General features: G+C 39.8%; 1 protein-coding gene across 1 annotated transcript in view; it reads right to left on the bottom strand.

Moving 5' to 3' along the window:
- The window catches only part of LOC135200403 (rab3 GTPase-activating protein non-catalytic subunit-like), a gene marked incomplete at its 5' end in the record, with an annotated part of 31,411 nt that extends 16,255 nt beyond the window's left edge, over positions 1-15,156 (bottom strand). The window contains 15 exon segments of the mRNA XM_064229034.1: positions 5,049-5,230; positions 6,070-6,243; positions 6,386-6,598; positions 6,739-7,170; positions 7,960-8,151; positions 8,532-8,685; positions 9,872-9,970; positions 10,169-10,329; positions 10,821-11,050; positions 11,626-11,760; positions 11,936-12,104; positions 12,585-12,724; positions 13,478-13,567; positions 13,873-14,023; positions 14,980-15,156. Of these exon segments, the coding sequence (XP_064085104.1) occupies positions 5,049-5,230; positions 6,070-6,243; positions 6,386-6,598; positions 6,739-7,170; positions 7,960-8,151; positions 8,532-8,685; positions 9,872-9,970; positions 10,169-10,329; positions 10,821-11,050; positions 11,626-11,760; positions 11,936-12,104; positions 12,585-12,724; positions 13,478-13,567; positions 13,873-14,023; positions 14,980-15,156 (2,699 nt within the window).
- Between the last annotated feature and the right edge of the window lie 1,911 nt (positions 15,157-17,067).

Below are 17,067 nucleotides of genomic sequence, written 5' to 3'. Positions count from 1 at the left end.
GGCTCATGCCTGATGGTGCATTCTTGTAAGACATGCTTCCGGCAGTTCATCCTAGCCTGGAAGAAGTCAAAAGCGTCCGTTAGAACCGTCTGAAACTGAGATTTCGCCAGAATCTTGAACAGTGGTTCCGTAGCGTAAGAGAGGGCAGCCATTTCTGGATTATGAGGGAATTGAGGGACCTGCCAAACCTAGTTCGCGCGTCAACTCTGCCTGGATTAGGGAATCCGGCAGCCTAGGTAATTTCTCGCCGAACTGGTCCATGGCGCAGTCCGGTTTTGAGCTTACCAAGCGTGAACGGTAGCTGGCAAGTTCTCCCACAATTCTCCGAAGGCCGGAAGAGCGGAGAAGTAGACTCCGCCTCCCTCAACTGTGGGATGGGCTCATCCTTGAGGGACTGCCTGAAGGGTATTTCTCCACTAATTTCGTGGCGAACGGAATAAGAAACCTCCTCTTCCGTCGCAAAAATAGTGAAGGGACTCTTGTAGGCCTGGAGTTTCGTGTTTTGACACTCCCAGTCCTCAAGGCAGTGAACCCATTCCCGCTGAGCGTGGTCTCTACTGTACAGGACCGACTCCTTCGAGATCTTGTCTTCCCTCGTCAGAGCCGTTGGCGTCAGCCTAGCATATCCGATGAAAGGCGCGTCAGGCCCGGAGGGGTAAAACTCGAAGTCCTCAATCCTTCGAGTTCCACACTCCGAGATAGAGATCATTCCATCTTTGAACGGAGCGTAGGCGCTACTCTCCATGGGTTCTCCATAGAGAAAGCTGGCAAGGAGTCATATGGCGGGAGTTTTGAAGATCCCCGTGCTAGGATGCTGGGGAGGACTGGGGGATGGGGGAACCTGAGCAGCCCAGCTACTCGGTCCTCATTTTCCTCTCATTCTGTTAGAGAGATCCTGGATTGACTGTCCAGATTGAGACAGACTGTTTGATAACTGCGCAAACATCTGCTCGAACCGTGTCCCTAGTGCGGAGATTTGCGAGCCTACCAGCGCGCCCACCTGTTCCATCACCCCTGCTGAGAAAGTAGAGGGATCAAAGGTGCTAGTGCCTGCCACCGCTACCGGCGTAGCCGGAGTGGAAGCGGTGGAGGCGGGAGAAGGCAGTGACTCGGCGGCAGCAGCGAGCCTTCTCCTTCGAAGCTTTGCTTCTGGAGCTCTTTGATTGAGAAGAGCTCGGCTTTGCCTTCACCGCATCGGCATAGGAAGTCGACGACTTCCTAGCCGAAGAAGACGAAGACGACTTCTTAGAAGTCGTCTTGTCTAGAGTCTTCGGTTCTCTCTTTCCCTTCTCCTTAGGAGGTACAGAGAGAGCGGGAGGGCGAGAGGGATAGGGATCTCAGATCCCGAAAAGCCTTGGAAAGAAGCGGAAGAAGAGGGGACAGGAGAAGATCCAGGAGCACCCAAGGAAAGACCTTGGGCGCTCGACATACCTACCTCAACCAACAAATCCTCCCCCCCTACCGCCATAGGCTCAAGGTTAAGGTCCAAGGCAGCGACGTCACGGGACCGACTCCTGGGAGGCTACGACCCCAAATGATTGCTGGAGTTCTTGCTGGATGGAGGCTATCAGCGGGGCAGCGGACAATGGGGTCAACATAACCGTGGACTTGCGCCGAGGGGAAGATCTGGACGGCCAGCTTCCTGTCCAAAATGTAGGGCTGGCCCTTGGCGGCGTTCTTCCCGAAGCCACCCGCCCACCAACGCTTTTGTTCAGGGTGGCGAGGGCGACTTCCCTCACACCGGTAGCCTGAAAGAAAGGTGAGATTAGCTGCCAATGGTGGAACGGGGTTAACAAACTTATGACTAGAAGTTGTTAGTAAAATGATAATTAAGCCTATAGTGGGCTTACCCCATCTCCCAGCTGACCGACCAGGTCGTAGCATATGGCGCAGGCTTCATGGTGCCAGACGATCTCTCGTTGAACGACGTGGCACAGGGGGCGTGAGACCTGCACTCATCATGTCCATCATGGGGTCGAAAACAGCGTCGCGTTACACCTAGGACCTGGCAGTTGGTAGCCTGTAAGTGAAAAAGTACATGAGTACCAAGAAACACTTACAGTCTAACATATGCTCCGCTGGTGCCGGAGCGATAAAGTTAGATTAAACCAGAGCCCCGCCAAAATACGTGTGGTAACTAGGTTGGTATCTAGGCTATGGCTCCGCTGATGGCGGAGGCACAAAAGACAACCAACCAGGAGTGGTGGTAATGGAAACCACAACAGAAAAAGGCTGGGGATGGTGATAAAATAAAAATAATACACAATTCATTGTAAAATAACGTACAATTAGGGTATATCCTTAAAAATAATAAAACAACCTCTCTCCGCCGGGTCTACTAGAAGAGTGCGTAGGTAAGGAGCAAGCTCCCTTCCGGTAGCGGGGGTAGAGATATAAGGATATAGTAGGCAAGCAACCGACCACTCGTAGTACCCACCCCGCCCGCTAGCGGAGCCAGTAACCTATAAACAAAGGTGCCCCGGCTGCGACGGAAGGCTCCTTACGTATGGCAAGGGAGGTGGCTAAGCAACTGGGGAGGGGGGGAGGAAGGTCTCGGCGAAACACGGCGGGAGCGAGAAAAAAAAAAAGGGGGGAGGATGGCCTACTCCTCCCCGCCTCACCAAACTACCCGCATGGAGACCCGGTACCTCATGAGTGGTCGCCCTATCCCCCCTAACCCCCCCGCTGGAAGGCGAACCCTTGGTCACCTCCGAGAGGAAGAGAGAAGGACTGGTTGACTGAGGTTGTTATAACAACCAAGGGGTCCCCCAGCTCCTCCTATACCAGAAAGGGAGGGTAGGGGCAGGGTAAGGTGCTAAGGACACGTGACCGCAAGTGGCCTAGGCCGCCGAGCAAACCACAACCGTGAGAGGGCCACGTGAACCAAGCTGTACCAATACAAGGAACAAGCACCTAGGCTAGCCTAACACCCTAAATAACATAAATATATACATCGAAAAAGGCGGAAGAGACACTTTTAGTGAAAGAGAAAGAAGCCCAGGAGGAGGCAGACTGTTCCAAGAAACAGAGGCCTACTCGGAGCCAGCGATAGCCGATGTAGAGCAAGAGCCGGGATGCTGGGACAGAATAAAATAATAGCCCTAAATACCAAGCTAAGAGAATGGGGTGGGGAGGGCTAAACTATCTAAAACTCGATGTAAAACAATGAACGTGATAAAGTAAGCCCATAAGAATAAGAAGTCCCAGTATGGAGGACCGGGCCGGGAATTCTTACGAGGCAGCATGGCCGCCACGAGACAACCGGGGCGGGGAACCGTATATGACCTATTAAGAGGAAAATACTGGTACCCGGAAGATAAAACTGTGGTAAAATATTACTTATGAGTTACTTAACTTAGCCGTGGCAATTGCAGAGCGTTCCATCGTGGATTACAAGGAAAAATCCCAAAAAGGCACAGCACAAGAAAAATGGCGACTTGTTGCTAGTGCTAAAATTTAAGGATGTCCGCTAGGGGCGCTGCTGTCCGTGGCGTCCTCTAGTAGTAGTAGTAGAGGCTGCATCGCCCGTTAGTATCAGCTCTCTCTTGGGGGGATTCTGATAGGAAGTTCTAATTGGTGTCTGTCTCGTGGTAGTGTTCCACACTCGCCCCTATATCATACCGACACTTCTTTTTAAGAGTGAGCGAGTCAGTTTTACTGACATTTTCTTAATTTTGTTTTTCTCTGGTAATTTTAGGCTAATTTTACCTAGAAAGAATGATATTAAGGATACTTTCATAGGCCGACACGAGCTGAGCCCAGAAATATACCCTGATATATAATTCCCCTTTGTGCACATTACTACAGTAGTACGAGTATAAAGGTAAAGTGAATTTAAATTATCACAGTACCAAGGTAAAGTGAATTTAATTAATTCTTTATCCTCAAGAGTGACAGATTATTGCAAACCTTGTATAATCTAATCACTTTTAGTTGATGAGGGTGATTCTAAGTTTAATCTCGCTACTATGATATAGCTACAGTGTAGAATATTCTATAAAAGGATGGGTGAAGTCAGTGACAACCAAGTAAGTAAATAACATATGTTTTAGATCAGCTTTAAGGAATGTGCTGGTGTCTGAATTTTGAAGTACTACAGGCAATTATTTATTGACGTTTTTGGACTTTAATCCCCGGATGAACACATCCTAAAGTATGTGCTATTACTGCTTGAAAATTTGTTCAGCTAGGTTTTCACACAATTTTTTTTCACTGCTTTTATTTAGTGACAAATTATTGGCAAACATTTTATGATCAAATCCACTCTGGTTGGAAACTGGTAATTTTACCTAGTATTTGATCCTACCTATATATTAGCGTTTTCTTGCATGGAAATGGAAATCAAGAAAACGCTGATGTATAGGTAGGATCAATTACAAGGTAAAATTACCAGTTTCCAACCAGAGTGGATTTGATTATAAAATGTTTGCAAATAATTTGTCACTAAATAAAAGCAGAGAAAAAAATTGTCTACAAACCTAGCTGAACAAATTTTCAAGCATAATAGCACATACTTAGGATGTGTTCATCTGGGGATTAAATTGTCCAAAAACATCAATAAATAATTGCCTGTAGTACTTCAAAATTCAGACACCAGCACATTCCTTAAAGCTGATCTAAAACATATTTTATTTACTTACTTGGTTGTCACTGACCTCACCTATCCTTTTATAAAATATTCTTTAAACTGTAGCTTATCTTTCAGTTGCATAAATGGCTTTTCATTGGATTTACAATTTTTATAGGTATTCTACATTATACACTAGTTCCATGTTAGCCAAGTGCAGAACCAGAGGTATTTATTTCTGGTGATAGAAATTCATTTCTCGATACAATGTGGTTCAGATCCCACAATAAGCTGTAGGTCCCATTGCTAGGTAACCAATTGGTTCCTAGTCACGTCAAAATATCTAATCCTTCGGGCCAGCCCTAGGAGAGCTGTTAATCAGCTCAGTGGTCTGGTAAAACTAAAATATAATTTACATTATACACTGAATAACTTCATTGATAAATGTAATGAACAAGAAAAGAAATACAAGAACACTCACCTCCATAACCTGCTCTAGCAGCAATAGAACAATCTGGAAAAGTGACGACATGCTGTGCTCTCCAATCCCCAAATCTCTACGACACAGACGATCCTTTGGCAGCCGACCAACTTTATCCATGAGACTTGAAGCTGACTGTATACACTGGCATACCCAGGTTTCCCATATCATAAGTGCAACCCCTAAAAATAAGGATAAGTCATTGCAATTATGGCACATTGTTTAATTAAAGACAGTTTCACAAATCCTAATTCCAATGATTCAAACCAAAGTTTAAGTAGTATATACAGGCAGTCCCTGGGTTACGACAGTGTCGGCTTACGACGTTCAGAGGTTACGACGCTTGTCAATAGACGTTATTTCCAGGGTTACGACGCATGTTCCAGGGTTACAAGGCATGTTCCAGGGTTACAACGCCTACAACACTCATCTGGGAGATGAAATATGACACCAAAAATGCAAAATAATCAATATTTGAAGGATTTTTGATGATAAATGCCATAAGAATGCAGTTTACATAGTTTTCAATACACCCAAAGCATTAAAAGTAAGGTTTTCTTAGGATTTTTGACGATGTTCCGGCTTACGACGATTTTCGGCTTACGACGCGTCTCAAGAACGGATCCCTCGTCGTAACCCGGGGACCGCCTGTATATATATGTTAAAATCTGTCAATTAAATGATCAATGCAACCTTACTATTACCGTACTTACCAAAATGACCTTGGGTAAGAAATCAACTTCCAAGGGGCAGTCCCTAATTACCATTATATTTGCATGGTCATTTAGAATTCAAAACTTGGTATGGCACACAAAGACTTCCATAAAAAGGATTGACTAAGCAAGGTTTTGACCTTTATACTTTCACAGTCTTAAAGACCCGCCAAGTGAGAGTGGCTAGTTAAACTATAAAAAAAGTATTCAGTATACAATCTTAAAGATAAATAATTATATACAAGTAATTAGTCTACAATCTTAAAGTTAAATAAGTTCAAATTACTTATTTTGAAACATGATCTTACCATGTCTTATATGAGAGTTTTTTATTCTCGCAATGTGAGCCACTGATCGTGATATAAGATTGGTGTCATCTGCTGCTTTGTGCCACGCAGCAGCAAGTTCCCATGCCATATTGGTAAGGACAGTGTCAGCAGCCACAGAGTGAGGAAACTTCTCACCGACCCTTATAAGAAGCCCTGTAAACATATATATATATTTTTTAAGAATTGGCAATGGATTTAGTATAGTTGTTGCTAAACCAAAACATAATAATTAAAAATAAGTCGAAGTACAATTTTAATAACTTAGTTCCTAAAGAGATCAAACTTTTGTACTCACTCATGATTTCCATGTTGTCATCATCTTCTGTGGGTTCAGCCTTTTCAACCTTATCAGATGCATCTTTTTCTTCTTGACAGGGAACATCTGGTTCCTGATCTTCAACAGACCTTCTCTCTCTTAACTTGTCTTGCTTTCTAAGCAAACGCTCTACTGTGTCCAAAGGAAGGCCAGAGCCAATAAACCAGTTAGCTATCAGTTCTCCAACAAACCCTGAAAAAAATGGCAATGAAATAGTTATTACAGGTAGGATTCAGTATTGGTCATTCACTTCCAAACCGACATAACAATAAGATATCCAAAAATAGGCAACAGTGACAGACTTGTAAAAAACAATCAAGGCTCGCCATTACCTCTTCCTTTTTCTAATAAAGCTTTCACGGAGACATCTAGTTTGGGCTGCCTGTCAGGTCCATTTGGAGGAAAGTGTGACAGAAGAAGATGTAATGGTAAAAGGGACTCAAGCTGATTTATGACTAGATTCCATTCAACCATTTCCATGGAGAGCCCTTCCCAATCGTTGAGAGAAGAGTAATGTTCTTTAGGTTGCTGATCGTTCTCTTCCGCAGGTTCTTTCTGACTATCAGCATCAGGGTCCACTTTGCTTCTAAGCTTAATTTCTTGTTCGGCAGCCTGCTGGAAATAAATTTCCAGCCTAGCATGGACACCCCTACATAAGAGAGCAGCTATGCAGGCATGGAATGGCTGTGTCGAAGCTAATAGTTTATCTCGCACTGCACTCCACCAGGGACTCTGAGAGCTTATATCACACAGAACTTTCTCACCTGCAAATATCAAGGTGATAAGGTTAGTTTATTTTGTTATTTACATAACATTTTAGCCCAAGTGCAGCGGCAATAGTCATGAACAGTACTCTGTATATAGAATAATGAAGACATGATGATGTTCACATGTCGAGGAATAGGTATCCTTTCCATTATGACTTGCTCATCAGCTCAATAGCACTCTGTTACGTTGAATAAATTCTCGAACAATGAACTTTTTCGTATCATATACAGTGGTCCCTTGTATTCGTGGGGGATGCGTACCAGACCCCCCCCATGAATAGTTAGAACCCCCGAATGTTTGGAACCCCTATAAAAACACTAATAACAGCCTATTTTGTTAGTTAAAACTCAAGAAAAACCCACTAAAAATTTTCATACCTGGTTTTTTTAATAGTTTTATCACAAAAAGTGCATTTTATGATGAAATTTCTAAAGAAAATCCAGAAATTTGTGGATATTTCTCATAGAAAAATACCGCGAATGTGCGAATTTTCCGCGAATAATGCAGGGAAACGTTCCCGAGAGAAATCCGCAAGTGTGTGAGTCCGCAAATCCGGAAAACGCGAATATGGGGGGTCCACTGTATAGATCTTTGAATAAAAAAAAAACTGCATTTGTGAAACATCAGGTTGTAAGATTATAACCACAAAAATACTGTTGAATAGTACTCATTGAACTGCTGCCATGTTCCAGTTATTTGAATGAAATTTCAGCACACCCAATAGTGAAGTTCACGACTGAGATGTATCATTCAAACATTTTCACATCAAAATTCCAAGTTCTTACCTGCCATTCTTGAGAGCGAATGCAATATTGTTCCAAAGTGAAGAGTAGCAACTGTGTCGGGATGAGGGCAAAGTGTCCAGTGGACTAAGGCAACATGTAGTAATGACTCAGGATTAGCACCGCTAGACTGGATAGCAGCACCGAAGGATTTAACACTTTCCCGATGCCAGGCCCATCCGTACAGAAACTCGCCTAAAATTAGAATGATTGTAATTAACCGTTACACATTATTTGAAAACATTCCTCTTGAAACATCCTGCCCTTGTTACAGATCTTTCAGTTTCTAAACAATAAGTAAGCATCATGAAATTATTTATTAATGAAAGATACACACTAACATTTACTCTAGCACCAATTCAGAGAAATGATTCAGTATTGGATATCAGATCTAGTAATAATGAGTAAAACTGATCCAAAGAGGAGCATATTTCATCCAAACTATAATAATTTTATCAGGTAACCACCTTGTTCTACCAATTTAGCTTTGCTCACTTCATTGCTCACATTAGTAATGAGTCAGCCTGAATACAGTTATTCAAAGAAATTTCAACCAAATTAATAATAATAGTTACCCAGTTTTAATTTCTTCTCATAATTAATATCTCCTTTCAAATTAACAGGAAGAATTGCTGTATTTGCACCCTTCACTAATGCACCAACAGACACGTCCCAACAGCGGAGAAATGAACCAATACTGATATTTGGATGGACATCTGAAAATTTTACCTGTAAAACACAATTATTGTCATGAATAATTCCATTATTGCTCACATATATGTATAAAGAAATATTATTTTAATATTCATTCTTCTCTATACGTATAGTAAATCGTTTACACAGCTATGTTTTATGCTGATTGGTGTCTATGCCTTCCAATTTTCACCATTAAGTTTCTCCTTATATGCTGAATGCCATCTTGCTATCTTAAAAGTACGACTTTACCTAATGAAATATTCTAACACTATTATTACTATATTACTGTTGGGATACAAAGAACAAGCATGTTTGGTACAAATACAGAACCTAAAAAGATAATACGTGCTCAGAATTTTGAAGTATATTGTAATGGCACAAATATCTTTAGTTTTCGAGGGCTACTACTCCTTTCATCATAAGAAAATATAGCCGAAAATCACTCTTGAGTCTGTTTATTTATGCTGTCCTTGCTTATCTCACCAGGTGTCCAGTTTTTGTTACCATTCAAGATATTCAGCAAATAAAGGTTTCTTCCTCGGTCTGGATTAGGATTACCAGGTCGACAATACTATCAACCACAGAAAAACTAATAACTAATTTAGCTTTACTGACTACCTAAAAGGCAGTTTCCAGTAAGCTGTACTTAGTGTTGATCCTGCCCAAGCTACTGAAGGATTTGTTCTCAGCCACTGTGGATATAGAGTAATTAATTCCTTTTCCACAATACTGTATCACTGGCTGACTTCTTTCTCAATACAAGAGTACTTTCTGTAGGTACACATTTGATCTTCATTTATCAGTGACATACACTCCGCATCAGTAAAAGACGAGGTTTGTCCTTAGCATATAGTACATGGACAAATTATTACATGCAGTCACTTATCCCCAGATACCCACATTCTCTTCCATAATTTTGACATTAGAATGTCATGCATTGGTGTTGTACTCTTACTAAGGAAGCTTTTACACAGACAGCACATATACTACCTCATCTACTAGCTGACTGAATATGGTGCCTATTCCAACAGCCTTTAAATCAAGGAGAGCAGTGTGAGCTCTGGTAAAACTATGGTACAGATATTTATATATAATGATGATACATAGAATCCGTTTAAATTCTGCAAATATCCACTCTCCTAAAAGTATTCTATGTGAAAATAAACTGAAATTGTCCAGAAGAAATTTATGACTTTATTGAACCCATACTTTAACTGACCTTTTTTGTGCCAGAAGGTTTATTCAAGTCAGGATGCTGAAATGTTAACAGCACTGTCTTGGTCTCCTCTGGGGTCAGCACCAATAATTTAGCAAGTTCCTGAAACAAAAAATGTTTAAAATAAAAGGAGAATTTTTTTCTAAATCATAGACCAGCAGTCTTAAAAAACATATGAAAAAAGAAATGAACATTTTCTCTATGCCTAGAAATCCTTAATACTGTACTGTAATAAACAACAGCTACTGCTTGCCACATTCACTGCTGATAGTATGGAATTGGATAGTAGAGGAAAATTACCAAAACTATAATTTCATCATCTGGATCAGGAGATGCTTCTCTGACACTATGGAGTTCACAGAGAACCGAGTAGAGAGACAGCAGCTGTCTTAACCGCAACAGTTGTTGACCGAGAAGACGACTCTCATGGTCTTGAGTTGGGATGGCATCTCCTGAACTACCTGAAATATTATGAATAAATGTTCAAAACATAGAAATTAATTTGAATTTAAAAGCTATTTGACAGCACATATTTAATTTCTTGAAAACAAAATTTTATTTTTAGAGCAAAGTTAATTTGTTTCATGCATCTGTGCAGAATCCCTAGACATTATCAATCTCAGGACAGGAAAACAAACAGCTCAGCTTCAGCTTTTTTTTTGTTAAGCAAGCAATCAAAATCATATTGAAGTCCTTGCTGAATAAACAACAGATGGTCAAACTTGATATGAGACAAAGCAAATAACAGAATGGCAAAACAGAATACATAATGATCAGGCCAATATGAGAAAAGCAACAACAAACAGCAATTTATATAAAAACATAATATCAAGAAAGTTGCTCTCTGATGAACTCAAACCAGTAACAAGGTGCTTGGAATCTTAAGTAGGACCAAAATATAAGAAAACTAAATTAGGTACTGTAGAAATTAATATAACAGTCCTTTAATTACCTTCCTCTTCAGTTAAATTGTAAAGTGGTAGAAAGTATTCCAAAACAGCCTGTAGCAATGTGGTAGTAAGGTGTTGAGACATGACAAACGTCATTATAGCTTGTTTCCGAACACCCAGTGTCTTTATTTCTGCCATAGTGGCCATAACTTCCTCTTCATTGCCATTTTTCAGCTGAGACTTAAGTGTCTTTACAAGGTGAAGATCTCTGGCACGTTTACTAGTTTTACCACTGTACAAATAGAAAATGATGAAGATAAACATATTGCCTGAAGAACTTGCAGAATTCTAACTAATATCTCAGAGTAATCCTCGAGAGTTTTAAAGTTTTAGATTTAATAATCTTCGGCACCTTATACTTTAAGGATTCCACACAAATATTATTTAGTTCAATGCATTTAAAACATAAAACCCGACACCACCAACCATAACTACTATTAAAAAATTAAGTATTTGATGGTACATACATTTTTTCAAATATGAAGTTAAGGAAATTAATCGTGCACCTTACTGGATAAAGATCATGGGTACAACTTTAACCCTACAGGCTAAAAACAATCGGTTTCAGTGAAGATTAAAAACTTCTACCTCAGACATAAACACAGACTTCTATGGTGTTCTTTAACAAAGTTACACTTGAAAAAAAGGGGCATCAAATAAAAAATCAAAACAAACAGGACATGTTATGTCTGAGAAGGAAATTTTTATCGGTTTGTTACAAGTATGAAAATTTGGAAAATGACAGTACGTAATCATCTTATATACCAACAAATACAGTAACTAAACATACCATTGAGAAACACTCACCCTAAAGCTAGATGGAACGGAATAGAAATCTCACTAATGGTCCCGTCCTGAGTAACAAAAATCACAGGAAAAACTTTACAACGTACACCTCGCACACTATTTACACCAAGGAGTGTATGTGGGGTGTATATAAGCCTAGGGAATGCCATAAAATAAAGTCATTAGTAGGGGAAATAAAAAGAAAATGCCATCACTATATATTGGAATAAGTCATAATATTTCACCTGGCCATTCAACACATGTATTTTCATTTTTGTTATTCATTAACCTATGAATCAACAAAGTTAAACTATATATTTAATATACATACCTAGAATACTTTGGCACATTAAAAGCAGCTACTCTAGGTCCCTGCTGGGGAGTCCAGACTTCTAATAAGCCTCGCCGTGGTGCATAAATAAGCAGGAATGATACCCGCCTCTTAGACCCTCCCCACTCACTCTCCACATCCAGCCATCCGCAGTCTGCATCCCTATAGCCTTTGGTCATGCAATAAAAGCAAAAATTATATGAAATAGTTAGAACTCTCTACAGCTACCAAGCAGTTTACAGCAGAGAACATACCATGACTAAAATCACTGTATGACTTTTCCCATTACAGAATCAAAATAACGAATGAGACCAACATATACCTTCAGGTATCTTAGTCTTAACCATTTATAGCAAATCACTTTTAGTTATTAACAATATTTTGGGGGAAGAATTTAAGAACTTATTTCTTAAACCAAAGCAATCTAGTCCATTTGATTTGTCAGCATGTAGAGCAAGATGCATTCTAGAAATTAAATTACTGTTTCACAGGTTTAATACTTAAGCTAACACCATGAAATCCCCTACAAAGGAATCGCTGACATCTAATATACTGAGACTAATATCCATCATCACATTCTGAATATTTTCCGCTTTGTTAGGCATGAAACGCTTAAACCTTTCACTTATAACTCTTGGTAAAACCTTACCTTTCCACATACGAAGGCAGATGCCTCTGTTCACGTCGATGAGAGTTACTCGACCAAAGTCGTCTGTTACTGCAGCTAGTCTCCGACCAGCAGCTAAACTTACAGATAACCCAGTGCGTCTCTTATCTGGAACTGACGACCTGAACGAAATAATGGATGGATCGCTAGTCACCGAAAGCTCACACACACTTATCAAAATTAATTCTGTAAATCAAATGCATTTCAAGCAGAGGAAAGTAATCAACTATCCATTCCATGCTGCAGGAGTTTATTAGTTACCCTAAATAAGTTTTTTATTACTGAAACAAGATCAGTCAATTAATTTAATGTTAATAATATAGACAGATTTTTCTCATTTTTAATTTTCTACTCTTTTCTTGTGACTACCATTTACTAAACAAGTAGTATTATACTGATAATGCCATAACTCATTTTCTGAATAAAAAATTCTGATGACAGAAAATAGCAAAACACACTAACTATCATACATTGGTGCCACTCAGATCCAAATATATGAAGAACTCCCATTCCTAAAAAATTGTAATGGCAGGCCACTCCTATAATGCCAAGAAGTGCCTTGACCATGTCATGATTGTCATGATAACAAAGGGTACTAACCACACTTCTTAGTACATTATAACTAAAATGATCAGCAATTAATACAAGATGAATAGTTTTACGTATTTTGAGAATACAAATGTCAAAGCTTAATTACCAGTAAGGAGGAAGTTTCCAACACCATCGAAGGTCTTACCCTACCACCTGACCCCACAGTGCATTAATTACTAATCTATGACTTTGTGTTTGTCTTAATTGGCAATTGGCTATTTGTAGAGAAACAGATTCATTTTGACATACAAAAACATACATTGTAATAAACAAAAACATCTTACTTGCAAGGTAAAGGAGTTGCTGGCTCGATTTTTGGCTTATGATTTGATTTTTCAGGGTCTTTACCTTTGCTTTTTCCAAAAAGCCATCCACTGGAAAAAAAAGAAATTATCAATGCATCTGCCGATGTGGTAATTCCTTATTAAAACTTAAATGATACTTCACAAGATAAAACCTAAATATTTATACTTTACAAATTTTATGACATAATGCATGAATATTCACTTATTACACTGTGTAATGTAATTGCTACTACTGACAGGTCTTAGCCAGCCCTATGAGAGTTAATGTTAATTCAGTGGTTAAATTAGGTGTAACACCCTAGAGATTCAGCTTTTTTCCAACCATGCTGTATACTCTTGTAGTATTGCTTATATGTATTCGAAAACATACATACCTTGCTGCTGACACTAAGGCGTCTTTCAACTTATTCGCATAATGCAAGGCAACATCAGCAACAAAGGGAGGCGCAGTACCCTCATGAGCACACAGAAATCCAACAAAAGGCACACGACCAACAGTAACTAGTAAGGACGTTGCAGGAACACCTGTAACAAATAGAGCAATCAGTACAAATTTGATGCAGTAAATTCCCAGAAATTGTATTGATTTACTATTAATTTGTTATGTACAACAGGACATAGAAATATTTTAAAGATCATGTTTGTTTCTATCATGAAATCACACTTTTTACAAATACTACTTCTCTTGCTAACCTTAATGGATCAGACCAGGCTCAGAATTATAAACAACCTTACTTAACAATTTTTGACTAGTTTTACAGTATTGGTGTACCTCTACTAGGAGAAATTTGAGCTTAATTTTCACTTAAACTTGCAAGGTAGTTTTATACAGTCTACTAGCAAAGTTTTATTACTTCTAAAGCACCAGTTTGCAGCCACAAAACATAAAAATTCTCAAAAACTTCTAATGAGTTCATAAGCACTATGACCTATTACTTCTCAACTAGCTCCCAAAATGGCAGCCCTACAATCTTCCACCTTTCAAGAGATGGAGTTATTGCTCCCTTCAAGGTAAATCTTGCTATTTTTGTCATCATTCAGTTTCTCTTGTTTTCTTAGGGCTGGACTAAATAAGAGCACGAAGCTGCCTGTCTCACTGATCCATACAACAAAAATATATACATACTGTAAAGAAGAAAGTGCTAAAAGTATAAAGTGGAAATGAATGAAGGCCTGAGTCTTATACGCAATAAGGTGAACTTCAACTGATGAAGGCCCAAAGGAAAGTGAACTACAAGAGAGTGAGAGACAGGCCATTAATAAACAGACTTCTTCATTGGATAGTTATAACTACTGACCGCGCAATTGAGAACTCCAGATAGGTGATCCATTGAGAGTAGCAAAAAAAAAAAAAAGAACTATGGCATTCATAGATAGATGGTTACCACTTGGCATACAGGCATGAAATGATTTCCCCTATTTGAACAAATCAGAACATTCCCTCCCCCCCCAAAAAGAAAAAGATTCACATTAAATGTTACCTGGTGTGAAAGTATGATTACAGCCTTTAGAAAGCGAGGTGTGGGACATGTGGTCATACATGAAGGGAGGGGTAACACCTGGCGCAACACAGTCAGCTACCACAACTTGGTCGACCAATCCCCACTTCTTGTAACCCAAGGGAGGGACACTGACGTTCTCACCTCCACTGGCAGCAGCTGGAAAGAATTTCTGAATTAAATTTAAGAATTTCACAACACTAAAGGCAGTTCTCGGTTATCGGGGGTCTCGGTTTCAGTTAATGGCGGTTTCGCTTATCAGCATCTGCCGGGAGCGGACCCCCATTGATAACCGGGGAATGCCTTTATTTAAAAAATCCTAAGATGACAGCATCATGTAAAACTTGAGTAACTATACTCTCTTTTTTCCATCTGTCTATCCGCCGTTGGTGTTTGCGCATGGTAACACTGTGTCCCGGGCTTTAAATAATATCCTATTTCGAATATTAACGGCGTAATTCGCATACACAAAATTATTAAATCACTTTTCAGTTGCAAATGTATACCCAGATATCCTTTTATTCATCTTAAACTTACACATAGCGTAACTGTTTAAACCCCGGGACGCAGTGTTACCATGCGCGACCCCACAGGCGGATGGACAGATGGAAAATACAGGGTATAGTAAGTCATACAGGTATCCCATACAAGTTCCTCTTCTTTCATAAATCTCTTAATTCCACTTTGTAATTATCATCTTAAGTAAACGAGATAAATTACACGCTTTCAGATATCTGTATATTTACACAAATAATTCATAAAACAACCACAATGACATTCAACAAGCTACAACCACTAACTGTTAACTTCTCTCATATAAATTCCTTTAAATACATTAAAGCTCAACACTAGTGTCCCAGGGTAATCAAAATAATATGTTATTGTCATGATACAATAAAGTTTTATGCATACTTACCTGGCAGATATATACTTAGCTATAGACTCGTCGTCCCCGATAGAAATTCGAATTTCGCGGCACACTCTACAGGTAGGTCAGGTGATCTACCGCCCGCCGCTGGTGGCGGGAATAGAATCATTCCCGTTTTCTAAGACAGATTTTCTCTTCCACCTGTCTCCTGAGGGGAGGTCGGGTGGGCCATACACCGTATATATCTGCCAGGTAAGTATGCATAAAACTTTATTGTATCATGACAATAACATTTTTATGCATTCAACTTACCTGTCAGATATATACTTAGCTGATTGGCACCTTTGGCGGAGGGTAGAGACAGCTAATCTACTGAAATAGACAGGTAAACAACATATGTTGTAGGTAATAAAATTAAAAACCTTGATTCCTACCTTGTGTTAGCGAAAGACTTCATGGCTACTGCCTAGGAGCCCGTATCGCTTCAAGAGCCTCAGCGAGGTAGTGACCTCATGCTAAGAATTCTTGATGGTCTGTTACAGGGGTCTTACCCACTTACGCTTCAGAACCATAGGATCTTTGTCAATGGGGTCCTATCCACTTACATGACAAACACCTTGCCTATTGGCATGATCATAGAGCACGACACTAATCCGATCACCTGATCCTCATTGGGGTTAGTACTACGATTGAAAGGAGTCATCCCGAACATCCTTTCAAGCAACCCACAACTCAACAACAATATCAAAACTAATTATTAAAATTATTAAAAACAAATTTAAGGATCAGCGTCTGCTCCATTTCCCAGCATAGTATCCGCTGATACATAAGGTCCAAGAGCGAAACATTTATCGTATGTTCTTAATAAAACATCTTTAAATAGTGGTATGCAAATACTGAATTGCACCTGTCCAATAAGTTGCTGCTAAAATGTTTCTCATGGACATATTCTTCGTAAAAGAAGGGAAGTTGCCACAGCCCGGACTTCGTGAGCTTTCACTCTCAGCAGCTTTAAAGAGTTCTCTTGGCAATTCCTATGAGCTTCGTAATTACATTTCTGACAAAGATGCCAGTGCGTTCTTTGACATCGGTCTCTTGGGGTTGTTTCTTACCGAACACCAAAGACCTTGTCGACATCCCTGAAGCTGTGTCTTCTTTTTCTAAATTTTAAGGTCCTGACTGGGCAAAGGGACCGATCCAAC

The sequence above is a fragment of the Macrobrachium nipponense genome, chromosome 26 (assembly GCF_015104395.2).
Source record: "Macrobrachium nipponense isolate FS-2020 chromosome 26, ASM1510439v2, whole genome shotgun sequence".
NCBI lineage: Eukaryota > Metazoa > Arthropoda > Malacostraca > Decapoda > Palaemonidae > Macrobrachium > Macrobrachium nipponense.
The sequence above is the reverse complement of the archived record's forward strand: the minus strand, read 5'-3'. Positions and strand labels throughout refer to the sequence as shown.